The sequence below is a fragment of the Mytilus californianus genome, unplaced genomic scaffold (genome assembly GCF_021869535.1).
Source record: "Mytilus californianus isolate M0D057914Y unplaced genomic scaffold, xbMytCali1.0.p SCAF_14, whole genome shotgun sequence".
NCBI classification, from domain to species: Eukaryota; Metazoa; Mollusca; class Bivalvia; order Mytilida; family Mytilidae; genus Mytilus; species Mytilus californianus.
Genome location: NW_026262626.1, coordinates 30033790 through 30060862, shown reverse-complemented (window position 1 = coordinate 30060862; position 27073 = coordinate 30033790). Strand labels below are relative to the sequence as shown.

The 27073-nt window shown below is 34.2% G+C and overlaps 2 protein-coding genes across 3 annotated transcripts in view; both read right to left on the bottom strand.

The window, feature by feature from the left end:
• The window catches only part of LOC127724644 (uncharacterized), a 336855-nt gene that overhangs the window by 92710 nt on the left and 217072 nt on the right, over nucleotides 1–27073 (bottom strand). The gene's annotated exons all lie outside the window — the stretch shown is intronic.
• The window catches only part of LOC127724671 (uncharacterized), a 63081-nt gene continuing 54833 nt past the window's right edge, over nucleotides 18826–27073 (bottom strand). For both annotated transcript variants that reach the window (XM_052231709.1, XM_052231710.1), the window contains exons 3-7: nucleotides 25813–26163; nucleotides 22830–23192; nucleotides 22309–22485; nucleotides 20829–20910; nucleotides 18826–20013 (exon numbers count right to left, since the gene is read on the bottom strand). In XM_052231709.1, coding sequence (XP_052087669.1) covers nucleotides 19206–20013; nucleotides 20829–20910; nucleotides 22309–22485; nucleotides 22830–23192; nucleotides 25813–26163 — 1781 coding nt within the window. In that variant the 3' untranslated portion in view covers nucleotides 18826–19205. The remainder of the gene's footprint in view (nucleotides 20014–20828; nucleotides 20911–22308; nucleotides 22486–22829; nucleotides 23193–25812; nucleotides 26164–27073) is intronic.

Below are 27073 nucleotides of genomic sequence, written 5' to 3'. Positions count from 1 at the left end.
AATAAGTCACAAAAAACATATTACTATGTTGATCACATTTAACGTTAACCCTTTTCAATTTAATGATATCTTTCTGATTTGAAAACATAAGTTACAATAACCTTGCAGTATTAGGATATATGAGAAATCACTGGGTCCTTTTTAAGACGGTCTTTAGAACCGAGAAGAGGGACTTATAATCTTTTTAATTTCATTTCATGCTGCCTTTGTTTTTACCGTCAACAGTATTTTAGGATTGACATATAAATATTACATTGACGAAAAAGCATAAAACTAAGGAAAAGCAGTAACAAATCAGAAAAGTTCAACATAATCCCAAATATTCTACTAAGAGAGACCCCCCCCCCCCCCTTCCCCCAAAAAAAAATGTTTACAATAACATTTGAAATGAATGGAATGTCTTATAAAAAATGAAAACAACACTTTGTAAATTTCATGCGTCCGAAGCGCTTTTCTGGATTTACTTTCGTCCTGAACGCTCAAAGTCGAATATTTGAAAGCCAAGGATGTATAAGAACCGAAACCTTTGAAGAGCTATATGACCAAGAACCTAAAAAATAGCCAAATCCATCCAAGGTCAACTTTGCCTGATGGCGTTGAAACCTTAGTTTGTTAATAATTTTTAAATTCATAAACGGACAATTTTAAATGATTGATTGTTGGTTGTGTCCAGTGGCAAATATTGCATGCATGTTCAAGACGAGAACCAATTAACAATAAATCCAATATTTAGGTCATGTAACAGAGGACGTTCGGGATGAAGGTCGGGAAATTTAGGCGGCCACTGATAATTGGGGTATATTGGTTATGGAATAAATCTTGCTTTGCAACAGGCCACCTACGGACCCCTCAAAGAGCGGTTGCAAGGGTTCTTGACGTGCAGTGAGCGTGGCACTCTCTACACGCCCAATTCTGACCGGACGTGGCTGCGTACTTCAACATCCCGCACAGCCAAACTGACGCCCCACTTTGACAAGGGTTTTACTGCCGATCGGAAGAGGACCTAAGAAAGGTTTGTTATAAATCATGTCAGTACCGAAGTACTGACTACTGAGCTGATGATAAACTCGGGGACTTATCAAATGTATGATGTATCTAATAAACAACGAAATGTATAATCTGTAAGCTTTAATACGATCCTTTTGAAATAATGAAAAAAAAACGAAATGTGCATATAACATGCGTAAACCTCACAAATATAATTCTTTTAGTTTCTGGTGGAAATGAAGCTATGATAATGCTTTATTTCTAGGTGACCAAGTATAGCATATGCTTGATCAGACTCCTCTTCACAGTAGGAGCATTTGAACATTGTTCTTGATTTCCATTTCTAGAACGATAAACTATATTATCATCCAGACAAACATTAAATGAAACATTTAGGATGTATTTTCTGTTAAAAAAACACACACATTTACCCGCTTTAAACACAATGACGGCGTGCATATAGCTGAGTCTACAAACGTAACGTCTTCAAAATACTTTTAAATCATTTACGACGTCGACATTTTTGCCTCAGAAAACAAACGCGTAACAAAAACACTGGACACTTAGTTTATCACATAACTTTAAACATAAACGTTAAACATATTTCTTTTTTTTTCGAACAACAAAGTGCAGCAAATACACATTCCGGAAATATAAATAGATATGCTAAGAGCAGTCTAACGGAAATAATAAGCGACTATGTCGTGGACCCTATTCAGAAAATAGCGTTAAAACGTCATTTCTTTAAATTGTAACATAATAGCTGGACATTCAAAATTTTCAGGTGTTCAGCCTGGATTATCGAATCATTCATATTTTGCAGATTTTTTTAAACCACTTGTTATGCACATATGGAATATCAAGTTATTTCGAAATTAAAAAAATAGCAATTACATATTTTTTCTTACCGATTCTTACATTTTCGAATATTAATCCTTCCAAATTACTACTTCTTACACATAACGAACTACATTCCAAACTCATCTTCCATGGCCGTTTTTGAATTTTGTTGCATTGAATTTCGTCTGACGTCATAGTCCGAATCCAAAAAATTCTATTATAAGAAAATGCGGGAAAATATGTTGAATTTGTTTAAATTTTAGGTCAAAAACTCTATTTTATGCTTATTCAATGTTACAAGTTTCAACTATTTTTGCCGTTTTCTCTATGGTCGTTTCATACTTTATAGATTTAATTTTGATAACCTTACTAGTAATGTGGATTTTAATGGCTAGCATTCATTATTTTATCATAAAAAAACTTCCTATTTAAAAGATATTTTAAACACGGTTGTATAAAACTACTTTCAAAAGCGCATTTTACAGTTGCCGTCAACTTTGTGCACGCCGTCTTTGTGTACGTACGTCTCAATCCAACATATCTGAGTTCACATAAAGATTGTTTACATCACGAAATATTTAATGTATGAAATCCATGTCGGTACACATATATGAAGATAATATTATCTGAATACAAATGAACGATGCCTTTTTATGAAATGAACGTGTTAATACAGCATTATCAAACTGGTTTATTGCATTGTTTCGTTCTTTGAAAAGTACTTTATTTGAACATTTTCATTGTTTTTTAAACGTAGATGCACTGCATATTACATTTTAAGCCATAGGAATTTTGTTTTCTTACTCGATAAAACAAGGACGCACTCGAAAAATCACGGACTGCTCTCAAAAAACACGGACATATAGAAATGAAATTACTCTCCAAAATTTACTTTACAATGCAAAAACAAGAATTTTTTTATAGTATCTGTATATCTAAGTATATATAAAACCCATGTAAGCATTTCCGTTGACATTTGCATTGGTATGTGTATAATAATGGCGTTAATCTATATTTTGGAATAAAGCATCTATACTGCTAAAGGAAGATACCGATTCATTGAGTCGCAACTCCTCTGAAACCATACAAGTCGGAAATATTTGTGATATGACGTATAAATGTAGTGTTTTGTACTTCCTAAATTTGTCATTGAAACAATCTTTTTTCAAAAGAAAACGCCAATTTTTGAGAAAATATCCAAATTCGGAGACCGTTATCGATCCGTGTCTTATACGCTTTCGTGCATGCTCAGTCGACGTACTGCCCGCGAAATCCAAGTGAAAGTAAGAAGGAAGGATAGAAAGTAGGACAGTCAGGCCTATAAGGATCCTGTATTGTATTGTAAGTGCATCATTTTGCTAAATTAAACGACATCCACCCCTTTTACTCAGGTGCAGAACTGTCCAAAAATGAAATTGGCGTTGAACGTGTCGAAGTGATCCTCCCCCTTTTTATGTGTAAACACAGGCACCCGACGTCCGGATCCCTCCCCCTTTTTGTGTGTTAACACAGGCACCCTTGACACTCTTTGTTTCAACACTTGCCCAATTGTACCGCCATTTTGCGGGCATCTTCTTGTAAGGCTAAATTAACGCTTTTTAAACAAAATAATGTAGGGTTGATAATAAATTTTTATCACAAATACTAATTTACCTTCTATGATATTAAATATAAGGCTACATAATCTTTTTTTTTACGTCTTACAGAAGAGAAGTCTGTTTGTTTAAAACTTTGATCATATTCACACGAAAAAACGTGGTCACACTCGAAAAAACCCGATGAAATCACTCGAAAAAACATGATTCCAGCCGGACACTATACCTTCCGTGATATTGTCTTGACGTTATAATAATTGTGTGTTGGTTGTTTGTTGTACTGGGGCCTGTTTATCGAAACTGTCCTAAGATCGATCCTAAGAATTTCTTAGGACAGAAATTAGGATAAAGTTAGGACGGACTTACGACATGTCTCAGCATGCACATCGAAGCTATCTTAGGATTATCTTAGCTAGGATGTCCTAACCGCTGTCCTAAGTATAGGCGTTAAAGAAAATAACAAATTAAAAATGAAAAAAATGAAAATATTGTATCAAATTTAACCAATAACTATAATTTTAAAAAAAGATGAATAATAAGAAAATAATTATTAGTTTTAAATTAAAGGTGATAAATACTTTTTATATCATAATTGTACATTTAAACTCACAAAACAAAACATAAGACAAAAAATATAACTACGTTTTATATAAGAATTGAAACAAACGAATTGTAAATAGTTAAAATAAAATATGTAATCGGTAAAATCATTATATGCTTAAAGCAGCTTTGAGTGAGCTGAATTCGAAGTGTCACGGTTTCATACTTAAAAGTTCAAAGGCAAATCTCGTGCACTTTTCATATAAATACTGAGTACTTCAACTATTTTATTACTGCAAATAACATGCGATGATACGTGTGAATATAAGAGACGAAATTCGAATTCTACCGATGCAAAACTACAGACTCTGCTGGACGACGTGGACAAGAGTAACACTTTGCTTTTTAGTAAATTGTCAAATGTTGCAACAAATGGTGCTGAAAAGAGGGATAGGGATTTAATATGCATTAAGGGAACTACCATCTGATTTTTATGGGGGGAGGGGGACTAGGATGAAATTTGAAAAAAGGCAGGACAGGAGTTTGGAGTAAAAAAAAAGGCAGGATGAGCAACTTTGCCCAAAAAAAAAAGCAAGATGACAATTTATGTAAAAAAAAGTCAGGATAAACAAATAAAAATAATAATAAGGCAGGACAGGAGTTTGGGAGTAAAAAAATGAAGGATGAGGAACTTTGCAAAAAAAGGCAGGATGACAATTTACATGTTTGTAAAAAAAGTCGGGATAAACTAATAAAAAAAGGCAGGACCGAATAGAGTGAAAAATAAAAAGGAAGGACAAAGATTACAACAACAAAAAAAGCAGAACAACATTTTTCATCCTAGCCACCTCCCCGCCCGCCCACCCCCGTCATAAAAATCAAATGGTAGTTCCCCAAAGTAAATACAACCAATACAGGCCATATTTGTTTATAAAATAACCATCCTAAATATATCCTAAAGTTAGGACCATCCTAAGACCATCTTAAGACACCTAAATTGGTATCCTAAAGTTAGGACAATTCCTAGGATTTTCCTAAGTTACGACATGTTTGATAAACCCACTTAGGACTAAGATATGTCCTAAGTTGGTCTTAGGACACGTCCTAATCCTAAGATTGCTTCGATAAACAGGCCCCTGATTTGTAAAGTGCCGTTTTAGACCCGTACTTTCTAAATTGTATATCAGGATAGTTTAGCAAATTACTTCTGACACATAATTATCTGATAATTAAATATCGGTCAGCATCGAGTAAACACATTAGTGAACAGAGTTATCATTTGAGCTGATCTCAGTGATATAATATTAACACCAAACACATCACAAATAAGAAATAATGTGAATAAAACAACTCGTGTTATACAGATTTTAACATTTTAACAAAGAAAAGGCTAACAAGGTCGTTTTTGTGTTGTTGAACATGATGTGATGATCGTATCTGTGATTTATGCAATTTATGTGAAATTGGTGATGGATTACACTATCTGTTTAAATGTACTATTTTCTCAATTTCTTTGTAATGTGTCCATTATTAGTCTTTGTTAAATTGGCACTTTTCAAAAAATTGTGCAGAATTTATCTTTGTTTCAAATAAGGAAATACTTGGCATGAGTAAAGTTTTATCCTGTCCAGTACTACAGACAAAATTTCACATGACATTTCATTGCATATAAGATAAAAACCATCATCGGAAGTTAACCAATCAAATTTACACCCCTTTTTTCCTGTTTACAAGCTTTAGTAACCATGTAACCTCAAGTTTCCAAAATATTTTATAGAAACACCAAATAAAAAAGAATGGTGCTTTGAAACACCCAAGATATATGTTTATGACTCAGAAATTTTTTCTGCAATGAAATGCAGGGTTAACTTCCTACAACTGTCAAATTCATGGGTGTATTTTTTCGACCCTTTTTCGTATGAAATCGGATGTGACGTACTATGATTTGGTGGTATTACACATAAAAAGCCTAATGCTATAAAGAATTAGTAGTGTAAAAATGCCAGTTCTGCCCCACTTCATTTTTTATGTAGAAATTCAGCAACTCACCTCCAAAATTCAACATAAATTGTAGACGAACAGCGTTTGAATTAATATGACTTAAATATACAACATGATGGCATTTTTTAGAACAAAAATAGAATAATTTTAAAATTGAAATAAAATGAAAGAATGACAACTGATAATAATAATAAAAAAGAATGACAACTGATAATAATAATATGGATTTCATACAAAGGTATGATTTTGAAAATATGGAATATGACTTTATCAGCGAAAATTTTAGAGGTGAAAGAAGTGGATAGTAATTTTGGAAAAAGAAAGATACTTTTTTTGAAAAATAGAAAAGGGGAAATGATTAGCGTGCTGGCCTGTAGTGGACTAAACAAAAAAAAAAGGAACCTTTGGAAGGAGCCTTTGTGAAAAGTACAGTTTTAAAAATAAGTAAAAAGACCACAAATGAGTATTTTTCATACGATCTTATTAAAAAGTAAATTAAAAAAATAATTTCTAATCCGGTGTTTTGTTGGATTGCAAATTAATTGATAGTGGTGTTTGTGAAAACGTTCCATCACTTAACGGAGCATAATCATGGAGCGTAGCGGAGTGATACGTGTAATGGTGATAGAACGGTTTCCCTTACGGCGCATGCCGTAATGTTTGTTTTTCATCGTAGATAAAGTCCAAGCATTTGACAATACCTGTAAACTCTATGTCACTAATCATCCAAAGCTTCACTAACTGCATCTTCGATCTTAACTTTAAAAGTTCTTATAAGGTGTACAGTATCTTTATGTTTGTTTTCGTTTTTTGTTAATACATGACCGCTAGTGAACGTAAAAAGTAATGCAAGCAATTGTTCCGATTCCTGTTGCAGATGTGCTGAGCGCACCGGTTGTACAAATAACGTTTAGAACAGAACAGGTTCCTAATGCGACGGAAAGAATCTTGTCTAGTCTGTTGTATGTTTTTAGAATTTTGGTATATTTATGCATCTCTAATTCTAGCTTTTGTTCAATGGATCGGAGTTTGGCTTCTCAATAATAAATAAATTCATCATAGATACCTGGATTGAAATTTTGTATTTGCGCCAGACGAGCGTTTCGTCTACAAAAGACTCATCAGTGACGCTCGAATAAAAAAAAGTTAAAAAGGCCAAATAAAGTACGAAGTTGAAGAGCACTGAGGACCAAAAATTCCTAAAAGTTTGGCCAAATACAGCTAAGGTAATCTATTCCTGATACGATTGCTTTCCAGAGTCTACTTCATCCATTTATTCATAAAAGCATACCTACAAGGGGAATGTTTTTGAAATGACTGATAGGACCTAGAATCAATCCCTTACCACCATAGAACTGTTTATCATGTTTTAAGTACAGACCATTTCCATAAGTTGAAGGTAATTGACCTGGGTTGAGATACAGACCTTTACCGCGAGCCTTCACGCATCACACATTGCCTCCACGTTTGAGGTTAAGACCAGACACAACGTCTTTGCTTATAGCGGCACTAACTTAACCACTCAATGCACCAATTCCCAAAGCAGGTAGTACACTTTTTACTAACAGAAAAGTATTTTTGTGCTTACCCATGTTGGCCGATTTGGCTATACTATAAAAAAAATAGCCAAATCGGCCAAGATGAGTAAGAATCAACCTTCCTTTTGCATGTTTTGTTTTAACTGTTTTACACTTAACTCCAAGACCATACCACCTATACCACTCTTAGGTATTTTTTTAGTAGGTAGACTTTTTAGCTTGTCTTTTTTGTATTTGTCGCTGAGTGAGCAACATCTCATGTGTTCCCGACAGATCGTCATGCGATAAGCGGATGTTGACAGGACACCCATTTTTTACTCCATTTTGTAATTTGTCAACTTGTGTCAAGTTTAAACCATAAGTATAATAATTCATATTTATACCTAGCGAAGAAACACCATTTCTTTTTTTAGGGAACTGGATTTGGTCAAATTCCTAAAAAAAAAACGTTTACTTATCCCCAATCCATAGACTCTTCTTGCCGTTTAGATGCTTCCAGAGTTTCACGAACCACCTTACCATAAATAATTTGAGCAGGGCGTAATGCAACAGCGCGTTGTATATAGTAAATATGGTTTTTTAATATATTTTTAAGTTCAGAATAATCCATATCACTCCCAAATTTCGTTAATTTACTTCTATGCATTGCACAACAGAGTTCATTTTTTTTTTCGTTTTCATGGACCTTTCTAAATATTTCCATTAACAACTGTTTAGATTTTACTTATTTGTAATCATGTGTATTTTCTCTGATGAAGGCTAAACAATATTCAAAAGATGAAAATGGTTTGGTCACAATATACTCACTAGTGCCAGGGTTTTTATAGCGAAACTTACGACCTGACCAAAGTGTGAGATAATTAAATTGGTACTTTTTATCGATAGGACACCATATCACATGTTCTTAAGCAATTTTTGAAACACACCAATAGCATCTTATGACTGGGCAAGCATTCAATTTATCAATATTTTGATTCAATTCCTTATTACATTAATCAACACCTCCCTTTAAGGTACTTAAACTTCACGAAGATGGAAGCGTATGGTTAAATGTTCACCTCTGAGATCATCGGGATTTCCATCTCGATCCGTCAGAGTAGTACTCATGCGATTGATGGTTCTAAATGTGACTGGTAAAGTGACGAAGTTTTTAGGGTTTTGAATAATTTTCATACCAGGTGAAACATTTGGGAAGAAACTGTATTGTGAGTGAGAACGTTCCTTTTGTTGTAGGCTTTGCGATGATGTTACCGTGCCTAGCTGCAAAACCAGTGTTTTCAGCTTCGGCGTTAGTCGTAGAATCTTTATACCAAAATTGGTTGAGACCTCGCGAATTCCTAAAGTCGTCAGGATACGTCAACAACCCCAACATGGGATCGCTATACCTGACCGGACAGTTCATAACCGATGCTTTTGAAGAGATACATGATACCATTGTTTACAAGGGATACCAGATCTGCATAGGCATAAGACTTGTTGTCGTTTTTCAGATGTCGTCCTTCCACAAAAAGATAACTCTCAGCTGGATGGACAAACAGATCCTGGGTTTCGATGTTGATTCGTATTTCAGCATCGGAACTATTCAAGGATGCTCCAGTTTTGGGTTCGTATTCATGGAATTGGTAGTCCATAATACTTTCATCGAAAGATATACCTTCCCCAATTTGAAGAATATTAGTCATTATTCATTTATAGCGATTGACGAAGTCATGAATATTTGCAATACCACTGCCAATTATATTGTTCAAACGGGTTTGCGGCTGAGGAGTCTTTGTTTTTGGTTTCCTTTGAACCACATGATCCACAGATTTGGTGGCTCCTCTTTCACCACCTTTAAGAGCTGCTTTGGTGGCTCCTTTTTCAACACCTTTAAGAACTGCATTGGTGGCAGCGGTCATGGCTTTACTCCCCAGCATCTTTGCGGTAGAAGAGATAAACATGCGTCCAGTTAAATTAGCGATAGCTATAGTGTCAAAGAGACCTCTAACACCAAATACATACTTACGACGGTATCCTCTATCATTTATTTATAGAAGTTTACGATGAATATGTTTGTACTCCTCACTGTTGATGAAGCCGCTCCTTTTCATTGCGTCGAGGATGGCTACTATTTCATTGCGTACACTTCTGTTTCCAGCATAACTGGAGAAAGTGCACAGCTACAGTCGATCTAGGTACTTATTAAAACCTGAGGGTAGAAACATCACCCCCACTACCATATTCATCTAGCTTGTAAATACGTGAGACGATATTTTCCACTTGTAGCTCTTATTCGCTTTAGGGGTATTTGAGAGGTTTGAGTTGTCATGGTACATGGCACGGGTGCTTTTCAAGATCTCGTGATAGTGGTCCAAATCACCAGGCTCGTAGGTGTCTGGTTCCTTCATCAAAATGAGTTCCCATAAGCCGGGGGTTCTTTTGTATCTCCATTGAACTTCACCGGTGAATTTCAGATGAAAATATCATTGTCTTTAGAACGCAATCCAAAGTTGTGGTCAGCGCCGCGAAGGGGTCCCCCAAAGAGTTGTAAATACTTTTGTGCAAAAGGACCAAGGGTTGTGCCTGGAGCTGGTTCGATAGGTAATGGGTCGGCAAACTCAGGCGGTTGAGGAGGTAATGCAGGTAGCGGTAGGATCGCTGGGAGATCTTCAATCGTCTTGGTGATTTTAGAAGCCGTTTTCTCTTGTGCTTCTACGATGGGTTTAAAAAACTTGTTAAGATCACGACTTATTCCTTGTTTGTTAAGTCGTTGTTGTAATTTTTTAGCTTGAATGCTACGCTTTACATCTTGTAACTCCCTAGCAAGAGCTTCACCAAGAATTGTACCGCATCGAAAAAGTCTTGCGAAAACGAACCAACGGTGGTGTGAAATAGGTCTTCGTCAAATAGAGAGGGTATCCTAAGTCATTTAATTCTTGGATCAAACAATCAGATATACAATAGATGTGTAAGCATTTCGTTCTTAGGTCATTCCCTAAGAACAAAAAGGTAAACCCTAGGCATGTTTCAATTGAACAAACATCCTTAAAGTGTCCAATTTTTCCTTATTTTCCTCTCCATCGCCAACGAGCGTTCCACCAGTTATTGATTTTTTGTTGCATGGAATCTTTAATCTTATTCACCTTTTCCTCAAGTTCATGTTGCTAGGCTGTTTCCGACTTTTTCACTTTTTTCTCGAGTTCTTTGATTGTTGCATCATATCATTTCTCTATTCGTTTTATATCCGTCTTCATCTGGTTACACTTGGACTGTAATTGTAATTTTAATTGCCTCGTGTTGTCTTTCACTTGTTGCATGACCCATCGTTTTGTTGCAGCATCCGTACCGTGACTCGGAGGTTTCAGGTTGGTTATACGATTGTCGTTCATGTTCAAGTCTTCGAGCAAACTATTCATGCTCATTCCTCTCTTTCTTCCAAAAAATCAAAATTTATCTACCATTTTATTTATAGCTACAATGAAAACACGACCAATGTGTTCCTGGGTCCATCAAGGTGTCATGGTTTAAAATACTTCACTCATCTATGTGTGGTTCGGAGAGTAGGGTATCTTGCATAAACACTCCTCTAAAATGGGATATCTCAAGAGCGTCGATAGCTTTCTACAGCTCTCTGCTGGATAGTGGCCTGTTGGAGAGAATTATGTTGTGCACTCGAATGTTTCTCTTTTTTTATTATTCCCCAAACGACTGCGGAATTGCAACCGCCTTGATAACATTTTGTATCTGTTTATGACTGTTGAAATGTTTTTGTTCTAATATATTATTTTTTTAAGATTGTTTAATCTAGTCTATCTTACTTTTGTCAGCACATATCTTTCAGGTGTTCTAAGCAAAGAACCTCATAGTACTGCAACCAGAGTTAATTTTTTAAAACTTTAATGTTCCGGAAGAACACACACCTAAATTATATATCGATGGAAAGAGGAAAACGTGTACAAAAAGAAAAGTTTGGTCGTAAAATTTCAGAGTGGTCACATTTTTGTGAAATTGGGGTCAAAGGTCAGGCCTAAAAATATCAGTATTACAACCACAAGGACAAAAAGGAGAAATTTTCTGATATTCATTCATTAGAATGCTGCAAAAACGGTTCAATCATAAGCATATGCTGCAAAGGATGTTAAAACGACAAATTTGACTATTTATATGAAGAGCTGCTATTACAAAATGGCGTTAATCTGGAACCTCCTGATTTTTTCCATTTATGACATAGCAAAAGTAGAAGTGGCCTTGACCTTTTTACATCCATCAACTTTCATATTTCTTATAGTTTTTCACTACAGTATATTACAGAATTATTTTCTAAACTATAAAACACCAGTTTATCAAATTATTAAATATTTTTTCTATCTTTGAAAAAAACAAAATTCAAGCGCTGAAACAATGTTTTTAATTTTGCATCTAAAATGATGTGTATTTTGGGAAAATTAGGATCTAGTTATAAATATTGTGTATTTGCAAAGTCCGGACAGATCAGTTATAACACAAAAAAAATCATAGTACACCGAGGCGAATGCGAGGTTAAAAAAAATCATAAGTGTGACATGCATTGATTTAGCGGTTGGTTGAGTGTAAAACAAACTCAGTTTGGTGCATGAACATTGTCTTAGTTGCATTATCCTGGTAAATAAGTGTAGACTCATCATTTTTTTAGGGAAGTAATGAAAAATACAATTTAATGCCAATTTGCTAATGTTGTAATTTAAAATCGGTCAAGACCCTTATATAACTTGTCTTTTAAAAGCTACATACAATAGCTCTAGTCTTCATTATAGAGGGATATGGATCAATCTCTTCGTCATGGTATGCGTATTTGCACTACAACACACTTCCTGTTCATGACACAAACTAGTTCGGTGCAGGACAGAGTTTGTTCAAAGCAAACACCGCTTTTAAGCACAGAGATTTACCTTTGCAGGTACCAATACAATCTTGTAAGTAATCTGATGACATTTGTCCCTTGAAAAATGTTGGGGGTTTATTCATTTTTGTCTTCCCGGCCGAAAATTCGAGCCTGAAGTCAGAAAGCGTTGTTATATCTGGTCTCAAATGAAATAACTTGATGGTCAAACGTTTCTGACTTAACAGTAATATTTCCGATATATCTTAACATGGAGCGCAAAATTACCCAAGGAATATCTGATGTGTTTTCCATATTTTCAGCACAATTTGAAATGTATTTGAAACATTCGGAACGCGAGGAAGACCTCTCTTACCTTTAGTATAATGAAACAGCCGCCAACGATGATGCACTGTCAGTAAATTGAAAAGTGTTATCTTGACCTCTTTTCACTTTAATCTGATGCAAACTGGAATCAATTGTAGATTGACAAACCTGAAAGTCTGCTTGTGCCATGGAATGAAACGTTCCTCACTTTTAATTGTCTCCGTGTTGATGACTTTATTGTCGGTACCTTTTTATATCAAACACCCACTTGGTGTTTTGAAACAATGCCATCTGGAGAGTAAATACCGTCTTGATTCGGTCAAACTCGTGCATGGCAATGCTTGTCGGGTATAGTCTTGCCGCTGCATAGGAAACACAAAAGCCATGTGAGTACAAAGTTTCTATCAATGTTCGTGACCCATATTCCCATAGTCATGATATAACTGCACGGCCAATCCCAAATGCAATGGGCGAAATGTTGAATTTGCTACAGAAACGATTGATTTTGTAATAGCCATACATTTACGATTCTTTTTTATCTTTAGAGACAACACACGGTTCAGAAGCGCCTTTGTGTGATTTTTCAAAAAAGCGATGCGGGCATCTTTTCCATAAAAGCACCCGACGAAGACAGAGCTTCTAAGAGCGCTTGCGGCAGAGTGAAGTAATTCTTCTTCTTTTAATGTATCCTTGATATCTTCAGACACACCTGGGTGTAATTCTGAAAGTCTTAACATAGACTTCAATTTTCCTGCAGCAGATATGGTATCCCCTATAGTGAGCTCAGAGCTGAACTCTATATTTGACATCCCTTGTCCCTGCTGTGTCTGAATTGTAAGGTGTCATAACAACTAGTTAGTTTGGTCTGGAGTTTGGCAGATGGGTAATCATCAGAGACATTCTTGGGTAAAAGTGATCGGTATATGCCGAGGATGTGCTACATGAGAAAGGCCTATTTATGGAAGAAAATATCATCATTAACAATCGTTATCAATGAATTGAAAGCAAATTCATTTTCTAATTCTTCAGTTACTGTTTTACCTGATTTCACAGGTGTTGACTTCAATAAGTACTTGGTAATGCATGCTGACAGGTAGACTGCTTTTGAAAATAAATCTGTACTCCCATTCTTTACCATGGATAAATGATTACTCTCATTAGCACACCTCAAAAGACTGTCAACACGTTCAGGCGACTCAATTTTGTGAAGTTTTCTATCCTTTTCAAAGGTTTTGCTTTTACACAAAAAACATGTTTTCATATCCAAACTACAAGGGGGAATGGAGGAAACTGAGCGCAAGATCGTATGAAAGTGTCAGGTTGTGAGGATACATATGGATCAGATTGATCACATATTTGGCTTTCTGTTGTTTCTAATTTGAAGACGCTACAATTTTGCCTTCTGGTGTAAGTCTTATAACATCACTGATGATTCACAACTCGTTCGTCCAAGAAAAGCAGAATATCAAGAGAAGTTAGTTGTAGCATCACCTTGTCACACACCAAATCTCTGCAAAACATCAAAAGTACTTTTTTCCCCGACAGCTTGCATGCATAATAATTGCTCTGAGGTTGAACATTGACATACAATATATTTTTCCACACATTGTCAAGCCTTCTCCTTTTGGGACTAGTAGGAGTAAACTTTACAGGACTTCCACAACTAGTCAATATCCGGAAAAAACATCTTATCCGAAGGATTTGGTTAACTTTTATAAAAAGTCAAAATTTTATCAACAAAAATATAACTTATTTACAGAAAACACACGAAAGAACTACTATATTTAATCAAATCACTCTTAAAAAAACTCATAATTAATTAACTTATCCAAGAAAATGAACATAATCACATCGAAACTACCAAATTCATTGTGAAGGAAAAAGTAAATGATGGAGCTGATTGACGGATATGAAATTTCCGTAATAAAAAAAGGTATAAATTATGATTTTATTTTTGAGTTTTTGACAAAATTATTTGGGAATTTGCCCAATGAAATTTGCATGCAGTATCGCAAAATGTACTTTTTCCTCTCAAATGTCAAATACTGTTTTTGAATCATAAGTTTTCTCGTTTTCAGAGAAGAATGCGTTAAATTTCCATCTAAAAACTGCCAACTTTAAGTTTAAGAGTTTTACTCGGGGATGGTATTATATTTATGTCTTCATCATTCCGATGATCCTTGATGATATGTGCATCGAAACTATTTACGAAAAGAGCCGGAAATTTAACAAAATAAATTTGTTTTTGGATTTTAAGGTGACCACCCAAAACCGTAAATTGAGGGGTACCCCATTTAAGGGCTAAAATACAAAAATGTGACCAAAGAAACTTTTTACGACCAGACGGAAATTAAAATATAGATATTATTCTATCATTTAAAACAATTTGCAGCCGTGTGTTATTCCGGAACATTAAACTCGTTAACTAAGCGCCTTTTTCGAGGTCAGTTGCAGTACTATAAGAGGCGAGGCTTATTTTAATACACGGTTAATTAGTAGTGGTGTTACGTCCCTTTATAAAAAAAACAACACGGCGTTAAAGAAAAATTTGAAACGTTTAGCCGAGACAACATATGGAGAAATTGGTGATGAAAGATTGAAATAAATGCGAAAAACACATTGAAAGCTAACAAGTTGGTAGTGTTGGCATTTGTTTTTTATAGACCAATGGAAGTAGACTCTTTATATAGAAGACTTGATCACTTTGATAGGCCATTAGTCTAAATGTCACATGTTAAGATAGTCGGTAAGGTAAATTCGTTACACAGTGTGCAAGTCACCTAATACGATATATATGGGGTCAGTAAATTCCATATGGAGTGAGAGCGAAGCTCGAACCCTATATGGAATTTAACTTAGTGACCCCATATATATCGTATTAGGTCACTAGCACACTATGTAACTAATAATATATATACTTAAGCATTTTCGATCATCGGTGAAACTAGGAGTTGTTACCATTTTTGACATAAAATTGAATAAAGGTGCCCAAATAAGCTTTATCCTTGGGTATATACTTCTCCTTTACTTTTTGATCGATTTACCAAAGAAAACATACTTGATGATGGTATTCTGGCCTTGTAAGAAATGAAAAAAAAATTGCCTGAGACTAGTTGAAAATGAATATTCTGCCCAACAAAATTCAGGAAATAACTCTGTACAAAGTTTTCTTTTTAATTATAATGTGCAGCATAAAAATAGAAGTTTTAGCAACAGGTGTAAATGATCATTCCGTCTACAAAAAATCCTTCTCCCCCTTGATGTAAAATGAATCAAACCCTGCTTTATACTAGACAGATACGCTGTCCAAATTTTAACTTATTAGTTGAGAATGTAAAAGTACACTGGAAGCAACTTTAACCTTCCTGGACACATTATTCAGATCCTAGGCCTACCAATATTTGCTCTTACTCATTGATACCGTGTGCCTAGTGGAAAAAAAGTATTTACCAATTTTCAAATCTTTTGTTTGACCCAGCTGAATATCGAATTCAATTAAGAACGTCCACTTCCACAGCAAAACAATTGTTTAAACAAATAGCACTATTTCCTGTTGATTCCGCCTGTATCCCATTGTTTATTTGATTTTTTATGTAGAAATAGCGCTTTATATATATATCCATTTATGTCCGCCTGTTGTACTTGTTAAGATTTTAGATTTAAAAAGCGTGTTCCAAGATATTAAATCAAATGTTCCTATGCTATTGATTGCAGCTTGTTTTCAGTTGTCTCGTAACATTCGTATAATAAATAGCATTGAATCTTAGAATTAATTTTATGTTTTGTTTTATAAAATACCTCATACTTTGATTAATATGATAATATACCATGACATAAATCACATGTCAACTATACTTTCCTACCATTTTCTTCGGAAAATACCTGTACCAAGTCAGGAATGTTACAGTTGGTTTCCATTCATTCCGTTGCTTGAAAACGTTTGATTTTGTCAGTTTTTATAGACTTCCCCCTTTTGAACTTAACTTAGAGTTCTGTATTTTTGTTTGTTATATACCCTTTTTCACCAAAACAAATCATATCTTTTTGCAAGAGTGTAAAAAAATAAAATATAAAAGTGAAAACTTTTTAAAATAAAATTGAGAATGGAAATGGGGAATGTGTCAAAGAGACAACAACCCGACCAAAGAGCAGAAAACGGCCGAAGGCCACCAATGTGTCTTCAACACAGCGAGAAAATCCCGCACCCGGAGGCGGGCTTCAGCTGGCCCATCAACAAAAATGTGTACTAGTTCAATGAAAATGGACGTCACACTAAACTCCAAAACATATAAATGAACTAAAATTAAAAAAACATACAAGACTTACAAAGGCCAGAGGCTCCTGACTTGGGACAGGCGAAAAAATGCAGCGGGGTTAAACATGTTTTGTGAGATCTCAACCCTCCCCTATACCTCTAGCCAGTGTAGAATAAACAAAGTTTTTATTAACACACAGCAATACGCACAGTAAAATCAGTTTTAAAGAAGTCCGAGACCGATGTCAGAATAGGTAACAAAAGAAACTAAGCAAAATGACAATGATACATAAGTTAACAAAGGACTACTAGCAGTTACTGACATGCCAGCTCCAGACCTCAATTAAACTGATTGAAAGGTTATGTTTTCATCATATGAAAATCAAGCATAATCCCTCCCGTTAGGGGTTTAGTTTCCTACCATCATAAAGTATATGAGTAGAACAAAACCCAAATCATGCCAACAACTGGTTTTAGAAACATTGAAAAGTAGAGTGTTGCTCTTTTTTATCCTTATATCTCTAAAACGAAAAAAATAAAGAAAATCTGGTTGTAATGCGATCTATGCATTAAAGCCGAGGCTCGTAAGAAAACACACAACATCGGATTAATTTGTTTTTTCTAAAATGGTCGCGTGGTTTTACCTCATCAAGGGATAACCACATCAAACAATGACAAAACCACACCAAACGCTGGAACGAACGCATCACGTAGTGTAAATTCGTAAAATTTTGGACTACATTATCTAATGTTACAGCCTTATCAAAAAGGAACCCACGTTGATTAATGTTAAAACCACATCGAGTAACGTCTACACAACATCATCCAATATTGAAAAGTGATAAAGCCTTGCCAATTAATGTAAAATCATTAGCTGTCAAATTCGTGTTCACCGATTTGACTCAAATTCTCATATTTGATTTATAACATACTAAATATATCCAAATTATAAAAAGTCTAAAACAATTTACGATGCACGTACTCGATAATATGTATCAACATTTCGTGTGTATTTTAGTCGATTGGATATTTTTAGGTCTGTTTGATTTCATATTATAGGTTTTAAAAATATGTTAATCATCGTTTTACCTGTATAAGAATGAGTTTTTGTGGATCGAATCAGTCAACTAAATGATTTATCCTGGTTTCACTTTCAATGTTGACATTCTTTTCCTTTTAATAGCTGAACACGCCTAGTTTCTGCGTAAACCATCTCTTAGTCTAGCTAATGGGGTTAAATTGAAGGTCACACGAATACGGATTTAATGAGGTCGAATTATTCGAATAATTCTTCAGTGATTTTTCTTAGCTGATTTTGGCAAAATTGAACCAAACTGGCTGCTAAAAGCGAATTATGATTTCACTATTTCACTTTCATTCATCATATTTTATTTTTTTTATACCTCGTAGCTAATGTCCCTTTAAGTGATGACGATACCATATTGAGTAATATCAAAACCTCATTAAGTAGTGTTAAAACCATATAATGTAATGACAAAATGTCATCAAATAATGATAAAACTGCATCACATTATTTCAGAGTATCACACAAGACAGTCCATATTTAAACGATATACCGCCTGTAAGAAGTCACTGACACATGAAGTATAATGGTCGGCCAAAGTCTTTTTATTGAAAAATAGGAATGTGTCCATAGTAAACGGATGCCCCACTCGCACTATCATTTTCTATGTTCAGTGGACCGAGAAATTGGGGTCAAAACTCTAATTAGGCATTGAAATTAGAAAGATCATATCATAGGGAACATGTGTACTAAGTTTCAAGTTGATTGGACTTCAACTTCATCAAAAACTACCTTGACAAAAAACTAACCTGAAGCGGGACGGACGAACGACCGGACGCACAGACCGAAAAAAATGCCCCTAGGTGGGGCATAAAAAGTCATTAACATATCAAATCGTTTTATTATCAAATCATATACAAAATAAATAAATAATTGATAATTACGTAAAGTAGCAAAGTAGCTAAACAATATATTTTAAGTGCATTGCATCACTTTGTTCTATTTACACTTTATTTCTCACATTTGCAGTGCATTGTATTTCTCACATTTGCAACACATTGTATTTCTCAAATTTGCAGTGCATTGTATTTCTCACATTTGCAGTATATTACAAGTCCACAGTATCGGTCTTATATCTTTAACCCGGGTTTCACGTTGAACAGAAATGTATCCTTAAGCTTTAGTCCGTCACTCACACCTTTTTTGTAAAATGTTGCCAGTTTTTACGATTATTTTTTAAATAAACATTGTATTATCTGTACTACACTCCCGATTCTATCTTATTTTGATTATTCTTTGCTTTATTTTGCGATAAGAGGTAGTCAATATTGTCATATGCACCATCATCCATCGTTGTAGTGTCTTGCAATGATTTCCACAATGCCTCCACCTCTGCCATTTCGCTTTGATCTGGACACTGGTAGGGAGGAGGATCAATATCCTCAGCTGTGGGAGGTAGAATGACAACTTTACGGAATTTACTTATGTCTGGTGATGCTGCTTTTGTATGTAGATTCTGATAGCTGTCAATTATATTAGCAATATTTCTCTCTCCATTTGAACCAACTGATTCATCGGAACCATATGGAAACGGAGTTACCATAGCAACAGGAGAAAATGTAACGCTTTTGTCCTTATTTTTTGCTTTCTTTCCTCTGTGTGGTAACGATGAAGTAACTTTTATTTGAGCAACCTCTGCTTGAGGTTTTTGTGGATTCATTGTAAAATATCTATTGTCTGCCATGCATTGGTACGATGCTGGGGGGTCTATTATATATGGAAGTTCAGGATTCTCAGACGGAGGCGTGTTACTATTCGACAATGTATCAATCGGAAGTTTTTCCTCGGACTCTGTGCCTTGAAGGAAAGCTTCTTTTAATTGTTTATCTTTTTCTGCATCAAGATCAGTATATTTTGTCAATTTAATTGGATTTCGTTTTATCGAACAATACCTCTCTTCGTCATAATTGAATCTCTCTGTTTCTTTTTCACCATCATACTTTTTAGTTATCAGCACGGGAGAAGAGATCACTGGTCCTGAGGTTTTATGGCTTCCTTGTTCTCTTATTCTGTAAAAGTGAGATATAAGTTTATTAAGCATAATTGAAAATATCCTAAGAGGAATTGTATACTATACTCAATGGTAACTGTACAAAATCAATTGCACTAAAAACTGGGTTTCGAATAGACGTATTTGCACTTGTACTTGTTTAAACAGAGAAATTCATGTAAATAAAACCAAACAGCCCTAAATAGTAGCTGCATTATCACATACTTTACTTGTCAGCAAAACGAAGAATATAATGAAAATAAGAAATCAACCGCTTCAGGGGTACCTATATCCGGTGGTTATACTACACAGTGTTAATTGTTGTTTAGTTGTTTTCGGTTTTTGTTTTGGGTTAATCTTTTGAGTCGTTATATTGGTATCGATTGGTATCCTTGTTTTATACTCATTTGTTAATGCTTTTTAAATCCAATTAAGGAAACTGGTACGAAACCGAGCTTACAAATGTTAAGTAGTGGCTCGGTTACACTTAACAATAGTTCCATACAGCAGACTTTCGTCATTTCGTAGCAAACATACTAGTATAAAAACTTGCAGTTAAACAAAAATAAAAAAATTTAATAATAGTTTTAGTAAAATAATACTCAAAAGACATTAGAAATTTTTCACATTTGACTATACATGCCCACGTGGTACTAGTTACTCGTTTTTCTTTAACTCAACTAAAACACGTAAATGCTTAAAAGAAAAATGCTGTCAAGGTAAAATCCATTATTTAGCAAATGGTCATACCTTCCTTCCTTCATTTATTCATTCCACATAAAAACTGGAAACAGATAACTTCTATATGCATTGTATTCTTCTCTCTTAACTCACCTTGTACAATGAACAGCAATAGCTACAATGCAGATAACTATGATGAGAGCTGAAGCTGCACATATACCTCCAATAATAGCTACTGTAAGTAAAAACATACATGCATAATGTAAACAATTTTAGGATGACTAAGGAGCAAATATGTTGCCCAAAAAGTTTCAGTTTTAAACCAGTTCCCCAAACTTTCCTTTAGATTTTTAGTTGTAGTTTAACGAACTAGAAACCCTAACAAAATAATGTTCTTATTTTAAGTGTAAGCTGTGCAACCCTGTAACTATCCAAGGGAATGAAGCCTGTCTTGAAAAAGTACTTGTAACCAGCTTTTTGTAGATATTATGTTATGTGTCAACACCCGAATAAGAACGTTACCATTGGGTAAACATTTAGAATAAGAAAAAAAACATACATTTGCTATGATGTTTATTAACAATGTTGTTTTTAAGTAACCAATATAACCACGTGTAGCTATGTTTCAGTGATGGTTAGAAATTATAATATGTGGATTTGAGGCAGATTCACCTACAAAATGTACCATCAAATTCTAATATGTTGTTTTTAGTACAAGTTTCATTACATAATGCACGGAACACTTTCCAGTTCATCATAGACTACATTTATGTGGTATTCTAGGTTTGTTAAGAGTAGTAAAATTGCAATCGTAATTTAATACTAGTAATTACTCCTTTATAGAATATTTGAAAATATAAAATCATTCGACAGATTCAACCGATTATCTTATTACAATTATAACAGGACTATTATAGCAAAAAGGCAATACAACCAACATGACGAGCAGTAATGTTGAAAGTTGCTTTGGGTAAATTTATTAGTTTCATACAAGATAATAAGCTATTAATCAGTTATGACATATTATATATAGGAAGAGAAGATTTACGGTAACTGCTTCAGATATTTCATTCGGTATTTCTAGTTTATTTTGATAGACACATTTCATTAGAAACCACGCTACCATTAACTGCGTATAAACTACATTGTTATTTCTCAGGTATTAGATTTGACGGGTTTTTAATTAATGTAATAAATCAAAGTTGGAAACAAACATATATAACACCGTAGCAAAATTTTAGTAAAATGGTCAAATGAGCATGAAATGTACTGGTAATCAGAACCGAAACCAAGGCTAGATTTGCAGCAACATGGATCCAGATAAATATTTTATAAAATGTTTGTTAATGGCAGATATATCATGTAAATCTGCCATATATTATATATAAATTATCAACAAAAGACATTTTCAAAAAGAGTTGTCGGATGTTTAACGCGCAAACATAGTTTACATTTCTAAACACACGGAATATCTATAGGTTGCTGTGAATAATACTGTATCGTTGATGCCGACCACAGTATCATGGAGATATACGCGGCAATTAAAAATGGATTTTATAATCACAATTCGTCACCTTCCAGTGCAATTAATATTGGAAAAAAAAACCAGCCAGGTTACTGTTTAAGTATTTACCCATATCTGGAATGAGATTAATTCGCCCTTGACTGACGACCTCTGCCGACGTATCATTGTTTGACACTGTAGGTGGCAGTACTGATGCATCTGGTGCAATAGGTGGCAATACTGAACCTTCTGGTGCTGTAGGATCACCGTCGCATGAAACAATCAAATAATCCTCAGGTTTTTGAACTGAAATAAAAATACACATTTACGTTTGTTAGTATAATCGTCAAGCTTTCTGTTATAAAACATATTTCGCAAGGAAAAATAATCTTTACCAACCTCGCTCAAGCAAAAGAATTCTAACATAGTTTGTGAGTTTGGGTTTTGGTCTTGTTGATTTTTTCTCTTATTTTGCCTTAAATCCTTTTTCACATAATTGTTAGATTTCAATATTTATCTTAATTTTACGAAAACAGATAACTTTGAATTAAATATTGTATTACTTATTCAATGACAGATAAATCGTGTGTAGTGTGTGCAGGGTTGCGTATTTGTTGTCAAGATATTCTGAGTCTCTGTGTTTACTTTACCTTTAATATGTATCCAGACAAAACATTTTCCTTTAGTCCCTATATCTAACGTCAATGTGACGTTTGCTACCATTCTTTCATACACTGACCGGTAACCATAGAGACCTTCCTGTCCACAGGCAATATGACGGTAAATTCCATAAGAGTCATGAATACGAAATGCATGATGGCAAATATCTTTCTTTTTTCTTATCATAATATCAATAGCTTCTATAGTTATTCCATTGGCAAGTCCGGATCTGACCGAACACTGACATGATTTTTTGTGTAATGAATTCTCTGGGTATGGATATTTTGAATTTGCCAAGTAAACTGACTTTGCTGTCCTCTCACTAGGTGTGCAAAACTTTACTACATCATCATCTGAAATGCAAAACATTTTGAGAATTTTTTACTTTAGTCTTATGCTACTTGGAAAACTAGAAACTGGTGAGATCAATTTAAAACAGTAAATAAAATTTCCAGCTACAGGATTTTTAAAATCAATGAGGAATGTGTTCATGGGACACAGATGATGCCCCGCTTGCATATAACGTTATAAAGGGACATAACCCAAGAACCGTAAAAGTGACGCTACCAAAATTTGTATTTGATCAGAGTTTTGTGGTAATAAGCATTGTGTATAAGTTTCATAACATTTGGTTGAGGCAAACTTAAGTTAGAGAACGGAAACGAAAAATTCAGCAATTTTTCCATTTGTAAAGGGGCATAACTGTAAAAAGGTAAAAGTGACGCCACCAAAATTCAAACTTGATCTATGTTTTGTAGTAATAAGCATTGTGTATAGATTTATAACATTTGGTTGATGCAAACTAAAGTTGAAAGACGTACCTGTAGATTGACAAGGATAACACTTATTGCTCCCTCCGCTACGGCGGGGGCATAAAAATTATCAATACTTTATTGAAAAAGCACTTTACGCCCATATGGGCCAATGGCTTACAAACATACATATATAGCAAACAATTTTTTTTTTTATTTATTAAAGCACAAATTACACCCACAAGAGGGCCAAACAATGAAAATAAACAATACATATACATCTCACAATTATGATGTTTGTTTCTTTTTTTATCTCTCTTTATATATGATTACACAGATTGATATATTTTCAAGGACTCCCTGCCCTCAGTCTTAGTGACTTTTTTTAAAAAGGAGCCTAATTTGTAGAATTTGTTTTAATTTATCCATATGGTTTAAGTTTATATAAGATTGATTTTGAATAAAAAAAATATATATATCAAAGAGTTCAAAAATTGATTTTATTTTGTTGGTTCCATCATGTCTAGCCCATCACTTGCGGACACAGTTAATCTGGTAACATTTCAATTTGTATTTCACTTAATTTTAGTGCATTTAAAACTCAAAGAATTTATTAATATAAAACTAACAATTATCGAAGTATGATAGTAAAAGTCACACATGTTAAATATCAATCTGACAGAAAACATAAACGTAAACCTACAAATTGTTAACAGGTGTAGTAGTGACATTGATGTACATCTTAACCTCTTATTGTAACTATTTTGACCAAACTAAATATATATGCAAATATTTCATTTATTCACGACACTGGTCTTGTGCGTAAACTCTTCAATACTGCAATTAAAAAGAAACAAATATACCCAGGTTTGCAATCTAAAACGGTAAGGCGAAGAAACATAGACAACAACACATTTGTCAAACGAAAATTGTGAACAGACATACAACAGTCAACAAAATACTACAGCATATAATTAAAGATTGAGCATCTCGAACTCCACCATAGATTGGAGTTGTTCCTGCGTCGATTACAATAGAGACACCAGCAGTTTAGTTGTATGCCCCGTCAGTGAAAGAATGGGGCATTATGTTTTCCGGTCCGTGCGTTCGGTCTCAGGCTGAAGTTTTGGATTAAGGTTATATATCATGAATTTCAGGTCACATCATCATCTTGAAACTGCTTAGTACGCATGCTCTCTCTCTCTCTATATATATATATATATACATGTACGTGTGAACTTTAAAAAAATATATATCAATTTAGGGTTTGATCTTGATCTCGCGGTTCACTGAACATGGAAATCGGGGATAGTGCGAGCGGGAAAGTTATTCTATTGAAACATCAGGGGCGGATCAATCCATTTTTAAAAGGGGGGGTTCCTAACCCAGGATAAAGGGGGGGGGGGGGGGTTCCAACTATATGTCCCCATTCTAATGCATTGATCGTCAAAAAAGGGGGGGGGTTCCAACCCCCGGAACTCCCCCACCCCTGGATCCGCCACTGAACATATTCTAATTGAAACCAACTTTTAAAAGCTATTTTAATTGTTTGCATTAGAATAGTGTTCCCGCCTTTTTTATTTTGAGTTTAAAAAATATGATATTTTACAGAAATTGCAATTATTCTAAAACTAATTTTACCATCTACTTTACTGAAGTTACAACATATCTATCACAAGATGTCCTCGAAGGGGATAAAAGTTTTTGAGTTGTTACACTTCTGGTCAAAATATTATTATCTTACATCAAAATACAAATCAGTCATGTTTTTCGGTTTAATGTTTGTTATATCGACCACATCTTAAAACTTGTACCAGCTTATGAAGTAACTGCACATTATACAAGTTAAAAATTAAAATATGTGTGTAAAAATTGTATCACATGTGCATGAACACTTCAGGTAAACGTCTAGTTTATAATTAAAATACCCATTGAACAGAACATTTTTTTAATTGAATTTCGAAAATTCTATCATTCCAAAGTGCATTGCTATTCAAAATAATAGTTAATAGAAAGTATATTAATTTATTGTTTGATTATTCTGAAGTTTAGTCAGTACAGCAGTACCTATCTTTTATGCAACCAATACTCCTTAATATATTAGTTCTTTCAAGTTTACAAAAATGTTATATCTTCATTTCTTCTGAAAATGAAACAGATACAAATACTATAACTTAAATCCTAGTGTTTTGTTTGCTATTTTCTAGCCTTGCATTCTTACCTGGTATACAGTCATAAATAATAGTCATGTAATCTGTGTACTTGTGCGACATGTCAGGACAGGCCTCTACTGCACTCTTTACAGTGACATTATAAGAACACTCAGGAAAACCTGAACAATAGGAATTCAACTTCCCATATTCTCTTTCATTCATTACAATACAATCGGAATGTGTACGTATACAGCAGTCCTCCATATAATTTCGTCCCCTCAATCCACATCGTCTGTCTTTTTTAACACCATAGAATAACCGTTTAATGGCAATCTTATGGTTATCAGGACATTTTATACTCATTTCTTCATCAGTACATCCACTCACAAATATATGTTCTATTGCTTTACCAAGTACACCTAGAAAGATCATTAATATTAATATGCACGTACAGCTCTTCCGTGGACCTATCTTAATATATAATTATCTTAAAATATTATTAACTTAAAAATATTTTTATCTTAAAAAAAATACAATCCGTCAAACTAGTATTAAATCAGTTTGAATTTACAGGTTATTTGTTCATAGAGAAAAAGAAGCTTTCCCGTATTTGGAAAAGCCTTTTATAAAATATTTACCAAATATATGGTTACAATGTACTAGTACTCTTGAACAAGACGTTCTGAAGTGCCCTGCATGTTGGGTTGAAAATTGGAAAAAAAAAACACTTATAGGGTGCTCGTGACTCAGCTGGACATTTTTTTTTGGACTGAGTTTAGCACTTTTAAAAAAAAAAAAACGACAGCCTAACACGGACAAACAAGTTTCTACGTTTCATGTTATAACGAACATCTCTGTAATAAAGTATGTGGGTTTTTCTGTAAAAACTTTAGCTTGATTTGCCACAAAATTCCCATTTACCATCGAATCCAATGAATTAAATATTATTTCTATGAACGATGTGTCATAATGTAATGGTATATGTACAAAATTGAATGTCAATTTTATATATTATCCTTGCTGATTTGATATTATTTCACTTTGAAATTTCACAGTACACATGCTGATAAGGGGGTCATACTTCTATCATCATTTAATATTATGCAGCTTACTGTTCCGTTCGTTAAAATTCTTTTACACTGAGGAGAGTGGACACCACATCTGCATAATCATTACTATTTTTTTTTGCTTTTTTTATTATTGGTATATGATTTTTAATAATTTACAATGTTTGCATTGTGTATAAATTGTTGTATTGTTTGCCTTCAACCCCTCGGGGTATAAATGTGCATTACTTTATAAATGAATTAATCATTTACTCACAATCCA